This window comes from Nothoprocta perdicaria, unplaced genomic scaffold, assembly GCF_003342845.1.
Source record: "Nothoprocta perdicaria isolate Ctin4 unplaced genomic scaffold, notPer1 scaffold_204, whole genome shotgun sequence".
Taxonomy (NCBI): domain Eukaryota; kingdom Metazoa; phylum Chordata; class Aves; order Tinamiformes; family Tinamidae; genus Nothoprocta; species Nothoprocta perdicaria.
In genome coordinates this window covers 958,445-977,805 of record NW_020455250.1, presented here as the reverse complement: position 1 = coordinate 977,805, position 19,361 = coordinate 958,445, and the positions used below count along the sequence as shown (strand labels likewise).

The 19,361-nt window shown below is 47.2% G+C and overlaps 1 protein-coding gene across 1 annotated transcript in view; it reads right to left on the bottom strand.

The window, feature by feature from the left end:
* Positions 1 to 7,947, bottom strand: part of GALNT16 (polypeptide N-acetylgalactosaminyltransferase 16) — a 62,553-nt gene extending 54,606 nt beyond the window's left edge. Inside the window, exon 1 of the mRNA XM_026038214.1 lies at positions 7,680 to 7,947. Within this exon, the coding sequence (XP_025893999.1) occupies positions 7,680 to 7,760 (81 nt within the window). The 5' untranslated portion in view covers positions 7,761 to 7,947. The remainder of the gene's footprint in view (positions 1 to 7,679) is intronic.
* Positions 7,948 to 19,361: the final 11,414 nt, after the last annotated feature.

The following is a 19,361-nucleotide window of genomic DNA, read 5'->3' as shown; positions in this document are numbered from 1 at the left end:
ACTCAGGCTGAAAATCACGGCCCCGATGACGAGCGGAGCGCCCCAGCGCCCGGCCCCTGCTCAGCCCTGGCCAGGCAGCTGCTTTTGTTCGCTGCCGGCCGTGTGCAGCCGGCTGATAAATGGATTTGCAGCCAGACACAGGCAGTGACGCGCGGCGCAATTCTCCGGCTGCTGGCTGGGTCACTCCTGGGAATGGCCTTGCAGGGTCACTCTAACCCCTGGGGCCAGTTTATTTATTAATGAAGCTACTGCCTAGAGCAGGGGAGCTCTGTCACTCCTATTACCTTGCAGGCTACAAGAGCACAAATGTCTTTCACGGACAGAGCAGGAATGTTCCTGCCATCCTCCTTAAACCAAGAGCTTGGTTTTATCACCATATCAACCCCACAGATAACCCAGAGAGAACAGGGCTTTGAAAGCAGTTTTGAAACAGTGCAAACAGGCAGCATGCAGGGTGCCCAGCTAACCCAGCGAGGAGCTCCTGAGGTTCCCTGCTTTGCTCCCCCATCTCCCACCCTGCCCAAACTCGGGAGCTCAGCCCTCGCTGCCCATCTGGGAGCAGAGCAAAGGGAGAAGACAGCAGCCGGTAATCAGCACGCAGTGCCCCTGCAGCAAGTGCTGCTCTCACATCCCCGAGCCCACCCCACAGCACCGAGCCCAGCCAGCAGGAGCAAGGGGTTGCTAGAGGATGCAGATCTTCCTGGTCTTGCCCAGAGAAAGTCACACGTTATTACTCATACACACAAACACACACACACGTCTTGCACAAACCAAAAACCTTCCAGCTGCTTCATCCACCCTTTTTCCCCCGCCGGGAAGGACAGGCTGCTCCCAGGCAGAGCAGCCGAGCCTGGGCAAGCCAGCAGAGACAACTTGCAAATACTTTACGCACAGCATTACTCTATTCCCTTGAGATCTGCTGATCCTGCTCCCCAATTGTAACTGCTGCCATGGTTACAGGCAAAAAAATGTTAAAACAAATACAAAGAAATTCAAATGCCAGCCCAACTCCTCCTCTCCCCCTCTCCCTCTTCACCCCATTCATTCAGTAACCCCCCTTCCCAGTCTCCTGGCAAACTGGGATTAACATTCCCACGAGCATCTTTGCCCGCAGCAGCACCAAGGTATCCCAGCTCCCCAAAAATGAGGAGCGTGGAGGAACTGGAACACAACGTGCTCCGTTTGCCTGGCTTACAATGAGGGGGATGGTCCTCTCTTCCCGGTGCATCTCCAGCCGCCCAGCTGCTCTTTGCCCATTCCTGGTGCTGCTGCTGCCGGCGGATCTGCCCGATGCTGCTGAATGCGGCTTGTTGTCCTGCCATAAGTAATAGAAAGTGCCCAGGATCCAGGCGACGGTGAGGATGGCGATGGCATTGGCCCTGATCCTCCTCATCCCGAGAGCCCCAGCGGCGCCCCGGCTCAGCTGGCAGCGGAGCTTTCCAGAGGCGGCGAGTGCAGGAAGGAGGCGGCGGCGGAGGAGTGGTGAGAGGATTCTCCCCCTCGCTGCTCCTCCAGCACGGCACGGCTCGCAGCCCCAGCTGTTTGCGCTGCTCCCGCCGCGCGCTCCGGCGCCGCGCTGAGCCCCACGGTCCTGTCGCCTCCCAGGCCCCGCGGAGGCTCTCGCACCTCGGCCTGCGGGCGCGCAGCAAAGGGGGCTCCCTCCCTCGCTGCCACCCACACGGGGCTGGCACCGCCAGCGATGGTCCCTCCCCGCGCAGCTGGCCTGGCTCAAGTGGTGATGGACCCGGTGGGAACAGGTTTCCCCAGTGCCTGGATGCATCCCAGCAGTTACCAGAGCAGCTCCTGGGCACACACAGGGCCAGCCCAAGGGGGGCACCTCAGCAGCCAGTGGTCAAAACCAGCCCCTAAACTGGGGCATCCTGGGCAAGTGCTGCACCTTGCGGGAGAAGCAAGGACATGGGCAGGAGTGCAATGATGCCATTACACATGGCAGTGTCTTGTCACACACATGAAACTGCTCAAATCCAGTCCTGTATGCACCTTGGGCACCAGAGCACATGGCTCATGAGGACAAACCACATGGCATAGGGAGTCCAAGGCTAAGCAACCTGCTGAAGGAGCCTGGGGCAGGCAGAGGCAAGACTGAGCTTATCTGTGCAACTAGAACCTGCCTGTCTCTACTCCCACCCCCTCCAGCACCCCCTTCTTCCACGGTCCTGTAGGAAAGGTGCTGCTCACCTGCAGGCAGGTTCACATGCAGCAGCTCTTCAGCAGGAGTCACAGGGGGACGCGGGGATAAGCAAGCAGAAGAGCTGCTCATCTGGAGAAGGAGAATATTTGTGCTTGTGTCCTGTGACAGCGTGGCTGACTCACATACCTTCTTGCCTTTCACTCCTGTGCAGACACCGGACATTTCTCCATTCCTCATTGGTCTTTTCTCGCTGCCCTGTGAGATTCACTACAGAAAAGCAGGTCACTCAAACCCCAAGAGAGGCACGTTTGAAACAAAAGAATTCCCTCTGCCCCAGCACAACTAAACAGATCACTTTCCATGACATTTTCCATGGCATTCCCACAGCAGCCATGCATTTACTTCAGCTGTCCTCCCAGCTCACCTACATGCTGCTTCCCTCTCAATTGCCTCCAATACTTCTATTCCTCACAGTCATGAATCCCACCCCACAACCATCTTCCAGCCACATATCTAACAGTTGAGAAGCCCTCTACAACATCATGCAGCCTCTTTCCTTTCTGATCAGAAGCTCAGCTGCCCAACTCTTCACCGCTGCAGGTCTTCAGAGACTGCACTGTTTTAATTGCTCTTCCCTTTTTAGCGGGAACATCACCTTCCAGGCAGAGCTGCCTGGTGCTTTTTCCTCTGCTTCAGGCCCAGGGCCATGGATGCCCTATATTTTTTGCAGCACTTCAGTCCCGCCTGAGCTGGGCTCCCAGAGAGGAGGCTCTCTGGAGCCCTAGGCAGCACGTCCTCATGTCTGCAAGAGGCTCTACCAAGCCCGTGTTGCTATTCTGCCCTGAGCTCATCCTGTTCTTCCTAGAGCACTTCCAAGGCTTCCAAGGCACTCCGCAGAAAACAGCACAAAAAAAAACCACAGGAACTCAGCCTACTTGCACTGCATGGGCAACATGGCCTGCTGAAAATATGCAAGTGACAGGAATTACACAGTGCAGAATCACTGCTTTCCTTTGTTAACTCAGTCCATTAATATCAGTTCATTAGTTACAAGCAATAAAAAACTCAAACTAGTACATTGATTTGAACACCCCGCATCTCTTTCTCTGGATGGCTTGTATGGAAATGCCAGGAGCAAGCAGAGCACTCCTCAGCAAGCCTCAGCAGAGCCCTGTACAGAGGTCAGCTCCCATGCAGGAATGACTTGCTGAAATTTAAGGTCTTTTCTCCTAGAAGCCGTTTTGACACACCCCTCCGTTACCAGCATGAACCAACCCACGTAAGGCACTGAATGGTCCTACAGCAAAGCAGGCCAGACCCTGCACAGTACCAGAGTCCTGCTGTAACCCCTGACTCCAGCAAAGAGAAAAGCCCAGAGCTATCCACTTTCAGATCTGCTAGCTGAGCTGCTCCTTTCAGCACAGGTAAACTAAGCCTGCAGACACTGTTTAATCCTTGGGGCCCATTCATTCCAAGGAGGGCTGGGGAGGGCAGGCAGGTTAGCAAGGGCAGACGTGGAAGGGGGAAGACCTCACCAGCACAACTGCTGCAGAAAAGGCACGTGTTCCTGCAGCACTGACCATCTGCATGCTTTGATAGCATCTCTACTGTGATGTTTCACCTCCAGGACTCAAATCGCCCCACAAGATGACTAGCTCCTGGCTCTGAGCTAGTCAGACCCACGGTCCTATATTCTGCAGGTACAAAATTGCAGTGATTTCTTCTCTAGTAGCAGAGTGTTGCTCCTAAATTTCATCTTTTGTTTAAACAATAGTGTTTTTCTAACCTTATGCTGTATAAGTACCTCTGAAATCATAAATTGTTCAAGTACAGTTATTCAAGTGCTGTACACTGCAAGGTTGCCTACAGACACTAGTGGACCCTATCACAAATAATGGGGTACCAGAGGCAGGGCAGCACAGAGCACTCCACTCAGTACAGTCTGATACAGACATGCTATGAACATCAGCAATGATAATATATCATTCCTGATCTATGCAAAAAGACCAGCTAATTCAATAAATGTTCTATTGCCTGGGAGATGCAACCTAAAAAAGGTAATATGATAAACTAAACAACAAATCAAGATTACGCAGCCCTCACAGCAGAATTAAGGGGTCTTACCATCATACTACTTCCATTTCCTCTCTAGCTGCTCCTTCCCTGTAATTGACAGTTTCCTAGAGACAAAACACTAAATCTTTCCTTATTTTGTGACAACCCTAGTAGTTTTGCACACTGCAATAATATAAGGGACCCCTTGAGAATCCAAATGTCTCTTTCTTTAGCACAAGCTTAGCCTGAGTATTTGATGAATGGTTTAGGTACAGAAAGGGAAGGAGGAATATGACCAGTTACATGGAAAAAAAAAATATATAGGAGGGTTTAAATGACTTATTTTCTGTATAACAAAGAGTCTTAATCAGCATCACTTTGTATGTGAATAAATCTCCTAGAGCTGTGAATATTAAAGAGTGGACTGCAGAAGCCTGTTTTGTCTCCTTAACTGAGAATATTTATAACACCTAGGAGAGCAGATCTGCATGCCAGCCTAGCCAGAGAGCACTAAGGAGAACTTTAGTGTAAGGGAAAAGTAAAGTATCCTCTGGATTTGTCCTCAGAACGATGGCATGTGGATGCTTTATAGTTATGGAGGCACACAGTATACAGTTCTGGAGTAATGTAATCTGGCATTAAAAAAATAGCTGAGCTTTCATCTGCAAAACATCTGGAGAATTCCAAAGGTTCTTAGCAAAACTCTGATCTGAGGAATTAGGACACACTGTATCTGTGACCTCCAGGCGTGGAAATGCCATTCGAAAAAAAAAAAAAAAAAAAAAAAAAAAAAAAAAAACACATAAGGGCTACCTAGACTCTGGAAACAGTTTAAAGAGAGTCATCCAAAGCTTTGTTAATAACATTAAAGAAAATTGCTATTAGGGTTTAGGAAATTGTGTTGATGAGATGTGCAGCTGAACCCTTGCCAGACAGAGTTTGCTTTTTGATAATGAAGGTGGCAGGAGGTGCTGCCTGGAGACATTGATTTGCCACCACCTGAGCAGTGAAATGGGAGAAGCAAAGAGCAGCATTTGATCCTGCTCAGGAAGCAACTTCTGCTCCCCCAGAGCAGGGTAACTGGGAGAAGGAGGTGGGACATCCCAGGGTGATTTTCCCTGAACTTGCTGCCACCAAGCGGCTCCTTCTTCCCTCTCTCATCCCTCCCTGTGCTGCAGCATCTCCTTCCCCACAGGAAGATCTTGGTCTCTCCCCAAGCAGCATCAGCCGGTCCATTTCCAGGTGCTGAGTTGGGGTGGGCGAGAGGAATGCAGCCTAGTAGAGGAAGAAGACTCAGTGCCCAGCCCTGATTTCAGTTTAGGAAAATTCAGATCACCTTACTGGAAAGGGAGGAGGAGAAGCGTTTGTCCCAAAGAGAAGGGGAAGTCTCCATAACAGGTGAAAAGCAGCCGAGCTCTTCATCCGCATCTAAGTCACACCCCTGCAAGTCTTTGAGACCTGCTCACCCATGCCACATAATGCCAAGATGGCCCAGTCTGGGCCACTATCCTCCTCTACATGGCCATTTCAACAGGAATGGGAAATATTATTTGCACTATTCATCTAAATTGCTGAAATCCCTGCACCATCTGAAACACCCTACTTCTCTGAAAAAGCTTCCTCATGATGGGTAGAAGCTGTAGATATGCATGTGGGTTTCTGAAGAAAGTATGTTGCTGTACACCAGGTCACACACAGCCCTCCTTGCCCCCTCCATCACTACCAAGAACCAAGGTGCAGCTGCCTAGAGCTCGTTTTGCTCCTGCCCTACTTGGACCCAATGCTGTGCAGACAGTCTCCAGCCATCCCTTGCCAATGCCACAGCTGCAGACACTTAAAAAACCCCAAACTCACAAATCTGTGCCCCAAGCACAGCTGCATCCTTGGTTTATTCTGACAGCAAATAATGAGAATAGGCACAGAGCATGGATGCCAGTTATTTCTGCATAGAACAGATAGAAGATCAAGTACTCAAACAGTACTGAGCAGGGCAGAAATATTGCCTGGCTTGCTGTTTCTGGCTGGCACGTGAACAGTAAGGAGAACAGAGAAGAGAACAACTCAGCAGCAAAGTTCAACGTGGTGAATCGCCACGTTCAGCAGCACAGGAGCCTTTGTGTTCAAAACTGACCTGGGTCTGTGGTGTCAGGAGACAACTGACCCAGTCCTGCACCAACTGTGCAAGGAGCTCAACAGAGCAAGGGTGAAGAGTGCACTTGTGACAGAACTGGGCAAGAAATTAGTTACGGCAGGAGGGATCACCAGCACAGGAAAATGCTCAAATCACCATGCACCCATCATAAGATTTTTTTTTAAGTAAAAATGAAATAGCTATTTTAAAAAGTAATAATTACATGTGCACTCAAATAATCAAACTAAGATTTACTTATAGTCAACCCCAAAACTTCATGAGCCTCAGGTAAGTTTTCATTCCCCCTCCCACCATTTTTCATATATCCTTTTCCCACCCCAAATCACTTGCTTCTTTTACTTGCTGCATCTTTAATAAACCCTGTAGGAAATATTTTTTCCCCACCTTCATGGTAAAGCACATGGCACTTATGATGATCAAAATTAATTAACAATAAAATCTTTTTTATTACAATCTGATGGATATTTGCTCTCCTTTACTGGCAGGGTATCATAACTTTGACTACAGCCTGAACTGCAGTTTCATCCCCACAGAAATTAAGCCTTTAAACCCCAGGATAACCACCAGTTTCACTAGGTTAGTGCTCTCAACAGTTCTCTTTCCCACAAAGCAGAAATACCTCGAAACACTCATCTGGCAAAGTGATGAAACTTCAGTCTTCCGCTACAGAGTAATTCCACATGGAAGGACTATAATTCAGAAAAATATCCTTACACAGTTTCTTGCACATCCCATAAAACACAGTTTGAACCCTACACAGGGAACTGTTTTGAATCAAGTGCACTGAAAATACTTAACTTCCTTAAAAGCAAAAATAATATATTTATTTTTGAAGCTCCATCACTCTAAATTTTCTAGACAGTTGATGAAAAAAACTATGTAAAACCATTCCAACTCTGGCCCCAGGCATCAGAAATTCCAGACCGGGAGAAGGCCACAAATAGGGACTATGCCCCATGTCTGCTCCAGAGGCACCAGTCTGACCCCATAACCATCAGGTACTCTTTTGCTTACCAGGATCCAGATCCATCACCAGGCAACAGCATTTCTGATGTAAGAGTAAAGCACATTTTATGGACCCAGCAATAGCCATTTCTTTTGCGATCATTTAAAATGACAGTTCAGGCATTCCTAATCTTTCACAAATGAGTCAATAACTCTTGCAGCTCTGTAAAGTCATTCAGCACAGGAAACTTTCACAATATAGGATCATGCAGATCCAATCATTTTTCATCAGAAACTTTCAGGAACAAGAGCCCTGCCTGGCAAGACGTGGTGAATAAATCCCCATGCAGCTCCAGCCCCTCAGCCTCCAGTTACCTTAACAGAGAGGGCACTCCAGGAGCTTCTGCGCAAAACAGCCACTCCTCCATGCTCAATCACACCGAGACCTTTTCTCATTCATTTCTCAGTCATTTTCAGGGTTTCAATATCAGCACTTTAGCATCTGTCTCACATTGGGCTTTAAGCATCAAGGTAGTGCAATAGGAGAAGAAAACCAGCTTGACCCACTCATTAATATGACCCCATCATCATATTGAAGTGCAAGAAGTAAAGACAGCCAGGGTGATAAGAAGCTCTAGCAGTAGTGATATTGTGGCAGGCACCTGTAACCCTTTGGCAACAGGCCTGATTTATATTGATTGCAAGATGCTGAGAGCACTTGACTGCAGCTGAAGGTGATGAGGGTGGAGGGGATCTGCTTTAGGGAACTCTGATCACATCACCCCACCTTCAGTATGTCTGAGAGCTGTGGAAGGCAAAGGAGGCTCCTGGTTTGCAAATCACACCCCACAAAAGAAAATGAGATTTGGGGGTTGCAAACCCAAGGACAGAGTTTTTAGTTTATAGAAGACTCCCCAAGGACTGCTAATAAAGGTCACAGCAAGATTAAAAAGAAGAGGGTGAAAAAAAATCCCTAGCATGCATTTCTCTTGTGCATACAGGTCCTCTACAAGTCTTTCTTCTACAACATACTTTTCCCCATGGAGAGAGAATGGGAAACAGTTGTGTGCAACAATTATAGTCATATTGCTTAATGGAAATGTTTACAGGTTACTTCAGTGCAGTGAAAAATGTGTACGCTAAAATAACCACAGTGGTAGCCCCCCCCAAGTCCCAGGTTTTAAATCCCTTCATACAACTACTTGCAGTCTCAGCCTCCAGAGAGCTAGGCTGTTAAACATCACTGTTAACACAGGCTTTTTATGCTCTGCAGCTCAGCTCTTTGCTGCTTCAAGATGCTCACTCGGTAAGCTATCCCTGCACTAGCAAGGGGAGCACAGGGCAAGCCCAGGTCCCAGTCCCACACACAGCTCCCTGACCATGCACAAGGCTCTCCTGGTGTCCCACGCACAGCATCCTGACCACACACGAGGTTCTCCTGGTCCCCCTGGTGCCTGCCCTGGGCTGGGCAGCAGGAAGATCCTATATTCTCAGGGATGGTGAGGCAGGAGACAACTCTTTCCTACCTGGCAGCAGCTCTGGGGGCTGCAGAGGAAGCTGTTCTAGTGATAGATGGGAGCAAAGCAGAAGAGCAGCAGCCCTTCAGGTTTCCCTTTATCCTTGCAGGCAGGGAGCAGCTTGCAGGGGAGGGCAGCTGTGTCCCATAGGGTCGTTTGGTGGCTCTTGCCAATGGTTGGCTGATGGGCAAGCTTGTTTTGATGGGTTTCTATTCTCTAGGTCTCAGGGAATACTTAGGTAAAGGTGCCCTTTCTGCTTTGTGACCATTACATCCTCAAATGCAGTTGAATTTGTCTCTAAAGACTGCCATGTAAGCAGCCTCACTGCCTGTGGAGATTTGTTGCTGTCCAATGACAGGCCTTGGGCCTCCCTGTCCTCCTTAGATGTGGCAGCAGCTGTGCTCTCAGAGCTCTGGTTGGCCCACAGCCACTCTTGTCATGCACCTCAGTGCAAGCTTTGAAGCCTAGCTTTATCTCCCAAGTCTAGGCCTTCCAATATTCCCTCGCTTTGTGTTATCTCCAAGGACATTTATTTTTTCCTGTGCTCAGAGAAGAACTAAGATTCAGATTTAACACAGCTTGCCGTTCAAGAGCAAAGATCTGATTTCATTAAACTCCTCTCTGTAGAGCAGTACCAAGGAGAAGAGCAACATTTCATACCTTTCAGCTGTGACAGAAGGTGTTACAGCTAATTATTTTCAAGTAACAACCTGGGATTAAGTCCTTCTGCTATTTACAAGAGAAAAATCTGTTTCTCATTCTTAGAGCGGTACAAATGATGTTGGTTGAAAGGAAAATATGGGAGAAGATGGAGGAAAGATAAACCATGGATATTTCCAGTGTTTGTAGATCTCATAAATAGGGGGAGAAGAGTCATTCTGTTTCTCATAAATTAACATTGTAAATTGTCATTAAAACCAAAAGTACAGGTAACCAGAAGACCAGCTGCCCTCCCTTCCTTTGCTAGCTCTTCCATCTCTTGTGGAAGCACTAATACTACAAAGCTAGGCCTGCTGGATATAAATTTCTCCAAGCGCTGCAGTCATTTGGATCTGAGATTCTGTTTTTGCCCAGTATAGAGGCAGGAGTAGCATATGAAGATAGGATCGAGCTTTCTAAGTCAGAACTCCCCTCCGTGCGCAGGATTGCAGGGCAGTGATTTTGCTAAGCACGCTGCAGCCTGTTAATTTCTATAAAACCCAAGTACAGAACTGAGTTAGTATGGGATGGGAGGAGATGGTTAAACCTGAGCTCAGCACTTGTGAGTCAGTCAAGCTTGGGAGAGTAAAGCAGAAGCTGAAAAGGAGAAACATCGTTAGCTGAATCTTGCGTGTGTTACGTGTTCCCTCTGTATTGGACCCATCCCTGTTATTTTAGGCCGCCCCCACATTCCATGCACTGGTTCACTGTGAGCCCTCTCCAGCAAGGCTCTTCACACCTCTAAAGCCATGACAAGGGCCTTCACAATGACAGACTGGAGAAGGGCTGCCCAGTGCTGCTCTACACACGCCAGGGCAAGCCTGAAGTATTAGGACTGATCTGCTGCCAGCTTCAGTCTCCTTGCTCTCTCCTGCTCAGAACGACCATCGATGGGCAAATCTTCCCTTTATAAAGATAAGGAGCAAAACATAGACACAAGGCCCAGAAAAGCCACATGCCATCTTTGAGGCTTGACAGCAGCTATTTAAGTCACCCTCAGAGGTCTTCCAGGATGGTTCACACTGTGAACCTCCAGCCTCAAAACAGCATCCTTAGGGCTGCATCCTATCCTCTGCCTCTGGGTTCAGTGTCATTTCTACCACAGCAGCTTAACAGATAACTTAATTGACCTCAAGCCTCTGATTATGCCAAAAAATGATCTCAGAGCATCACACTAAACCAGCTTAAAGATGCCCCATTATTGACACCAGTAAAGATTTGTGTGGCGATGATCTCACCATCACTCTAAAATATGTAGGATTTGCCTGAAATTGTAGGTGGCCTTAGCAGAACTGCGAGCAGCCCACACAGTGATGAGATGCTAAAAGATACGATGGCTACGGGAGCACGCGTGCATCATCCTCCTCCTCCCTACAGAGTAAATACAACATGCTATCAGAAACACAAAGGTTTGCTTTGGCATAGTGCATGTGCAGCTATGGGAGAGCAATGAATAAGAGAGTGAAACATAACAGGAGAAAACAAACTGGGTGAAAAAGGAACAGATGGGAAAGAACAGAGGTTTGCAGAACAAGCTAGGGGAAAGCTATCACGCTCAGGAAAGTAAAAGCCCCAACCCTTAATGGATAGAGAAAAACAAATGCTCCAGTTCTTTCCATCTCCTTCCTTTTGCTTTCTTCTTGCACCTGGATCCAGAAAAGAGAGCTGAGCAGCAGTGAGAGCATGCAATTGATAGCCAAGGAAGAGAAGAGCTTCCTCCTAGCTAGCAGAAAACTAGTCCTATCATTAAGTAACAAAGGTCGACAGCCATTTATGATGTGAGGAAGTGGAAAATGAAAGGTCTGAGACAGTAAGGCTGGGAATGATAAATGAGAATTGCAATGGAAAGTGTGCAGCAGACCTAGAAAATAAACTCCAGCCTCCTGCAAGCTCAGCAGGAGCTGCCGTGAGAGACCCCTTGCAAGAGGAGCTGTTTTGTGCAGAAGAGGAATGCCAGGAATTCCTCGGCTCAGAGGCTGGGGCATCGCGAGGAGAAGCGAAGGGCTGTTCCTCATCCTGGCACACTCTGCACTGCCCTGCTCACTTCAGGACTGACTCGCAGCCAGGACTGCTGGAAAAGAGCACAGTTACTGCAGTGAGTGCGTGAACTTCAGCTGTAGAGCAATAAGCTGTGCAGCAATACTGAGAACAGAGGTGGGTTACTCATGTGGGAGATAGCCACCTAAATCTCAAATTGTTTTAAATCATCTGCAGAAGAATGATTTGTGATGGCATCAGACCATTAGGTCACTAACAATTCATCCAAAACCGGGGCCAACCCAAATTTCACTGCAGTATAAATAAACCTGCAAGCTCATTTTTGGCTCGGATGCTTTTTTTTCTACTAACAAAATATTGCAACCAGTGGCCTAGCATTTCCTTACATGGGCTGAATTGAAGTTGCCCATTTTTCCCTCCTACGCTGAGCAGAATTCAATAAACAGCTATAGCCAGGGCACCTAGATTTAGGAGGCTTTCCACATAATTCTGGTTCTGTGCCTCCAACGATTCTGTCATTTCTTGACTTCAGTTCATGGGCCATGCTTCCTCGTGGATTTATTGAAGCCAGGAGTTCACAGTTTTGAGCAAGGTTCAGAAGACAGATTATAGATGCAGTAGAAATCAGAAAACAAAGAAGCAGGACAGGCAGATACTCCTAGAGAGAAAAGCACTTTGGTCCCTCTCTGAAGAGCTTTGAGCTTTAGTTCTATAAATCATGGTCACCAGTTTGTTCTCCATTAGATGCTCAAGTCTCACTCTCTGCATTTTGTGGTTTTTTTTCCTCCTAAAACTGTTTTTGCTGTGTTTGGAAACCATTTCTTTCGTCTCTATTATACTGTTTCCAGTCAGACTACACTTCAGATACAATGGCCTACCACGACCCCACCTGCTCAAGTATGTGTGCAGCTACTAGAGCACAAGCAGCTTTTTCCTGGAATTAGAGGTTTAAGTAAAAGGGATTTTGAGTCTCATGACACCTTGAAAGAACAGACTTTCTCACAGGAGCCATCTGAAAAAGCAGTGATGTGTTTCTCATATGGCTTGGTACCCCTTGATGTGAAAAGGGCTTATACTCCCCCTTGATGCGGAGTAGCAGCCGAAAGAAGAATCATGGGGTCAGTAAAGAAAGGCATAAACCAAGGAGCTCAGTTCCCCAGAACTGCTCATCTAGTCCTCTACCCCGAGGCAAAGTGGACTTCAGCTCTGTGGCAGCCTCCCACCTTGTTTTGGTGACACTCCAGTGCCAAATTCTTTAGCAGGCTCCTGTGTACAAGTCTGCTGTACTATAGGAGGGACCTAGTCCACCACGAGTGCATCAATGCAACGCTGGCAGACCTAGACAGCAGCCCGAGGCTGGGATGCAGATCTAGCATCCCTTATTTGCTACTGTCAGAAGTTCTGCTTAAAAAAAAATCTTTGTTATGTTTTCATTGTCAAAAGAAAGAGGAGTTTGCTCTCACAAAAACAATACTGCTTGAATCCATGGACAGCATTAAATCAGCACCACTCATCCCAAACTGAGATAGAATTGAAGTGCTGATATCACTACATTGTCAGGGGAATCAACTACAACCACATAGCAGACATTTGTACCCCCGTTAACAACATCAAATCATTTTGGTTAAACAAACAAAGAAAAAGAGCATCCCTGTTCAAAATAATAATTAGTGGCATGTATGCAAGGTCTAAGGTTCCAGCTAGCATGACAGGGACAGATGCATTCAGAGAGTCTTCTCAAAGAGCCTGCAGACCTTGCCCTGGGCATTACTAAGTGTAACCAAGGAGAACCAGTCACACTTAAGGTTTGCTGAAGACCATTCCCCAACACCCATTCCCCAGTATTTTTAATGTCATTATCCCCACAGTCCAGTGTCAAGTAGGAAGCAGATTAGAGAAGCCTTTTTTTGCGTTATCAGACCATCCAGAGCATTAAAGTCTTGCAAGTTAAGATGTACAGTTCTGAATGGCTTACCACCAGATCTCTAACACACCTGTACTTTTTGACCATTACTCCCTGTATTTCCCATTTGTAAGTTGGAAAGAGGAGACAGCTAGAGAGCAGAGTACTTTGAAGATCAACCTATCTGAAAACCTTGAATTTAAAAATAACAAAAAGCTCCGTTAACTGGCTCACAATCTTTCAGAGCAATAATCTTGTCTTTTGGCTAAGCAAGCCAGAGCAGGGACAGCACTGCTTCATCCAGGGTTATATCAGTGAGGGTCTTTTCCCCTCTCTTTAAACTCTATATACAGTTCAGGAAATCATTTTGGTAGGAACATCCGTATCCATTTTAGCTTCCATTTTTGAAACGGACAACTCATTGAAAGCCTATGTGCTATATGGTATTTAGAGGGGATAGGGCCACGTTAAACCCTTCCTATCACCCAGCTCCTTCCCAGCAAGGCACAGCCTCATGCCTGGAGCCCCAGTGCCTTGAGGCTGAACAGGCCTTAGCGCTGACTCCCAGAGGAGGTTCTGGTGCATCCATACGGCCCGAGCACTTGGCAGATCCTGGCCAGGGACCCCTTGCTCCTCCATCCCTCATGCTCCTACCTGGGGACGCTACTACCTGTGCCCTTCCCAACTGCAGGGGAGAGTGGCTCTCAGCCTTGGAAAACAGAAATAGAAAGGGCCATTTATAGGCACACAGACAAAGCTATGAAAACAGCTTGCTTTTTTTGGAAACAAAAGCTGAACTGAAACCATTCTCACCTTGGGTCACATTGAAATGATCTTTTTTTTTTTTTTTTTTTTTTTTTTTGGCACAGAAGACAGTGGCTCCCTACAGACAGTGCAGGAAAAGGAGTTGCTGTAACATTCCTCGGCAAGCTCGGGGTCAGGGAAAAGAGGGAAGCAGTGGGAATCCCTTCCAGTCCTCTGCTACTGCTTCAGACAAGGTGCTGAGCACAGGACTCGCATACACTGCAGGTGAGCATCCCATATTGCTGCACGCTGGAGAGGAAGAGTGGGCTTCTGATTTATATAGAAAACAAATAAACAACAAGTCAGAAAAGACCAGAATGGGATTTTTGAAGTTGCATGCACACCTTTCTTTTGGCCAACACGATTCATCTCAAATTCACCAAGAGTTTGGCTAATGCATTTCTTGGTGATAGGAGACTTGCTAGATAAAGTCTGTCGAACCATCCTCAAACTATCATTAAAAAAAAATCCTCAGTTTTCACAGGCAACTCTGAAAATATGAAGTGTGAAAAACAAACTGTCCAGAGAGACCCAGGCTCACAGTGCTTACCTATACGGCCAGAAAAATTACCCTGAATTAACTAAACTTTGACTCCTGTCTAGCACAGGGGCATCTCCATTTGCAGGCTTGCAGCTGGGGTGCTCTGCCCGGTGTGTGTTACACACCGCAGCACCACAGGCCTCCTGCAATCCCCTTCAGCTCCTACTTGATGGTCCTTCTCAGGTTTCCCCCTTCCTCCTTGTTTGCAATGGAAGTTTAGCCCTGTAAGGATGAAAGTGAGAAAACTATGATGGTTTCACTGGCATATATTTCCCATCTTGATTCCAGGCCAGTTTGTTTCCTTGTCCAGTAGTTTAACTTCTCAGAAAACAAAATAAAACAGACATTTACAGAAAAACAGGGCTAGGAAGGTTACTGACTCTATCCCTCCCTCAAGTGAAGTTCTGGAATTTAAAAACGAGTCTTTATTTAGCAAGAGAAAGGCTTGTTTGGGGCTGGGGATTTTTGTGTTTCTTCCCAAGGGGGTGGGAACTTCTGGAAAGTAAAAAGTTCCACTTGTCTGCAAGTTCCCTTGGCCCTTATGCCTTGCTGTGGAAGCCCTTGGCCGTGGGAGCGAGGGCCGGTGCTGAAACCCCCTGCGAGGAGGCAGGAGGAGAGCGCGACGACGCGCGCCCAGGTCACCTCCCCGGTGGCACCCAGTGCAGCCAGCTGCACAGCGGCAAAATAAACCTCCCCTCATAGAAGATGCCACTCACGGCTGTTTCTTAAGAGCTATAAAAGTCCGGAAGAGGTACAGACGAATTAAAGCGCTCACGGAGAAGAGCTGCGTGTCAGCTCTGGCGGCGGCTGCCTGAGGGGCACGGAGGGAGCACGACAGCAATGTGCCCGGGACAGAGCTAGTTACTAGTCACCCTATTTTAGCTTCAGTCCCCTGCAGGTCTGTTCGGGGCTGGTTGGCAACCAAGCAGACACCGAGCACCTTGTGAGGGAGCAACAGGGCCTGTATCGAGAAGCTCAAGCTCCATAAGGAAGCTTTTCCTCATGACTTACCCAAATCCCCCTTGTTGACATTAAGTCATCACTTTCTGTTCTTGCTACAGTATACCATAAAACTGATGATGAAAATACTTTCTGCTACTGTTTTACATACTAATCTCCTTGTCCCTCAGTTCTTTGTTTCCTCTACACTGGATAAATAGGGTTCTTTCAGGCTGCCCTCTACAGCCACATATCCCTGTCTGTATCCCCTGGAGAGCACCATCCTCACCTGCCAGCCTGGTGGGAAACGCCAGCTCTTAAACCCATCTGCCCTCACCCACCTTCTCACCTCTTCGTCCAGAGCTACCACACTGGCAAGCTGGTAGGAGGCCCCTGCAGTATTTCCCTACACACGGAAACCTCAGAGGCAGTGGAGCTGGATTGGGCTGTGTGCTGTTAGCAGAACAAAGCCCTGGCACAAAAGTCCCCATTGCTATTCACAGTGCAGAGAAAGAAAGATTACTGGGTACTTTTGAGGGTCTAATATTACCATCTAGTGGTAACAGCCTATGGCTACCAAGCCAAAAACCAAGCCAGGAGGTATTACCCTGGCTTTATAGCAATTGATAATTTGATTTATTGCAACTTTCTTATTCCATAGATAAAATTCATTAAGAGATAGGCATTTTAATCTGATATTTTCCAGTTTAAGACTTCTCTAGTTCTAACCTTCTTCCTAGGATAGATTATTGCATGGGGGGAAAAAAAATCACTGTAGAGCGGAGCTGGTTTCTAATACATCAACAAAACATTTTCAGATGCACAGCTGTACAAGACCATCTAGGATCACTACCCACACATCACAAGAGGGCTGGAGAAGAAAAATGAAAGGTGTAATTCTTGCAAACATGCAGAAAACATTATCCAAACAGCAAAAAGCTGACAGCACTATACATGCAGAAACATTATCCAAATAGCAAAAAGCTGACAGCCCTATACACACAAACTTATGGTTAAACTTTGGTCTCTCCATAGCCTTTACTAGAAAAGAAAGGGTAAGGGTTTTTGTCTGGGTGTTTTTACAATATGCTTGACAGATAATGTCACACATATTCCCTCAGCTTGCCCCCAGCAGGCAAAGTGTCTCCTGCTCTTATTTATCGCTATAGCTCTTAGAAAGAATCAAGGCACAGAAATAAAGGCAAAAAGGGTAGGGGAAGAAAGGGCAATTGGCAGCGCTCAGCCAACGCAGAGCAGCGCTCGGCCTTTTCCAAAGGAGTTTTCCCTGGAAAGGACTTCCTGTTAATAAATGTGAGAGATGTGGCAGATCCCTGCAGAGCACAGTGCAGCGAGGAGCAGCTTCGCAGAGGAACAGCAAGCTGCAGAGGGGGCTTCGACACACACATGCCTCCTAAGCCTGCATTTGTGGCAGCTGCCTTGTTCCTTTTTCACACACATCTTCTTACACATTTCCACTGAAATACGTGAAGGCCTCATCTCTTTTGCTCCTTACTCACTGAGCAATCTTTCCGTTCTTTAAGCAAAGAAAGACAAAAGCCATACTTTATATCCTCTGTAGCTGAAGCTTTACTTGTGCAAGGGTTTCTTGTTCTCTAGAAATGGCATCTCTGTTTTACATTCAAAGCCCTAATTCAGCCCTCTCTTCTTTTGCTCCGTCTCAGAACCTGTACTTATCCTTGAGATTGCAAAAAAAAAAAAAAAAAAAAAAAAAAAGGGGGGCATCCTTGCCTTGTTTTCTAGTAATCAGCATCACTGAGACCCCAGGTAGTATCGCAGAGCTGCTTAAGTGTGACCTCAGGGCGCAGCACTAACCCTGGTGCAGCAGCTTTGCTGCCCTCCCCATGGCCTGAAGGGAAGAAATCAAGATGCTGATATATGGAATCAGGCAAGAGGGATATCTAAATCATTACAGAAAATGGCACAGCGGAGAGGGCCACCAGTGTCATCGTTCTCCCTGGTGTGGCAGAGAGGGGCAGAGTCCGTGCCTGTCCATCCCCGTTCCTCAAAGGCACTTAGGCACGGGACCAGGACAGGGAGGGTAACAACCCTACTGACGGGCAACAGCCTTTCCTCTTCTGCAGGGTGGAAAAAAAAAAAGTGTTGTTTAAGCGTTATGACAGCAATAGAGACCCAACAGGCAGATATTTGCCTATCCCCAGCATTAATGAGCCCCAGCCACAGGGAACTGCAAGAAGCTCTCAGAGACACATCACCTTCAGTCCTGTGAGACGTGGATGTGACAGTGAGGACCTTTAAAGATGTCAGAGGAAGGAAATGAAGGCAGCCCAAATGCCAAGCCTGTCATCAGCCTAATTAACCTGTCAAGCAGGATCTGCTTGGAAAGGCAGCACTGGCTGCATCACTGACTGACATAGGCAGCCTGCGGAGAGGGCTGGGCACCTCGTGCCCCACGGAATGCACCCCACAAGGAGGGGTGCTCGGGAAGGCAGAGAGCAGCGCTCCAGCTCCAGAGGAGCATCTGGGAACAGGAAACTGGGAAGCACCGAGCAAGCCGCCCCGTTAGTGCAGCAAGACTTGTCACCTCATTACAGAGAACTTTGCCACACTGTGGGACAGTGACAAAAGTAACTTCCAAGTGAGCCCCTTCCAGGGCAACCCTGTCTCCTTTCGCCCAGCAGCAAGGACAAGGGGCTGCAGGGATCTTCCCCCAGCATTAACCATTAGGGACAAAGACATACGTGGAAGTTTAATCTGCAGATTTGGTCTTCTGACTGTTGGACATGCCTGAGTCCAATCAACTCTACTGGGAGGGAAGAGGTATTAGTATATTCTAGTAATCATGTAAATCATCAGTAGAGGCCGATTCCCACCACAGAACTGCTACAATCTAATGAATAGTGAAAAACAAGCATGCATAATTAAAAAGCAGAAAATTAAGAAGCAATATAATAATCTATTCTACACAACATAGTCAAGCTGAAAGAAAGGGGGAAGCTGTACAAAAATGATGAAAGTTAACTGACAACCAACCACAAGAAATCTTGGTTAAGAAAATATTTATTAAGGATGTGTTCCATGAAAACACCTATTTCTGCGCTGGTGATTTGAAAAAAATAAAAGTTATTCTATCATACCATTGACTCTTTACATTCAGAGGAGTTGCAGTCAGATTCCTGCTTCAATATCATCTTTGTTTTCTTGTTTCAACATACAGAAAACCGCCCAGTGCTCAGGCTGCAGGTTACATTAAACCAGGGCAGCTTTATCAGCAGTTCAAGCATCAGGACAAACCAAGAAAAACAGAGCAGAAAGAAGAGGAAGATGGATAGTTTGTACTTGCAATCATGAAAAAGGAGTTTGAGCTGCATGAAGCTCTCACATCTGGATCTGGAGGCAGAGACAGGAGATCGCACTATCCAAGCAGATCCTCAAAATCCTCCTTTGGAGAGAAACACTGCTGCTGCTGCTGCTGCTGCTGCTGAGGCCAAGAGGTTCTTGCTGCGATTACAGTCTCCACAGCTCCTACCTTCTCAGACAGGCTCTGCTGCAAACAAGCTTTCAGCCCAGGCCGTGAAATTTCTTGAATTACCAGAGAGCAGAGAGCATCAGCCATGATCGTGGGAAGGCTGGAGTTCCAGGCAAATTTTGTTACAAAATACGCATTAAAGACTTGA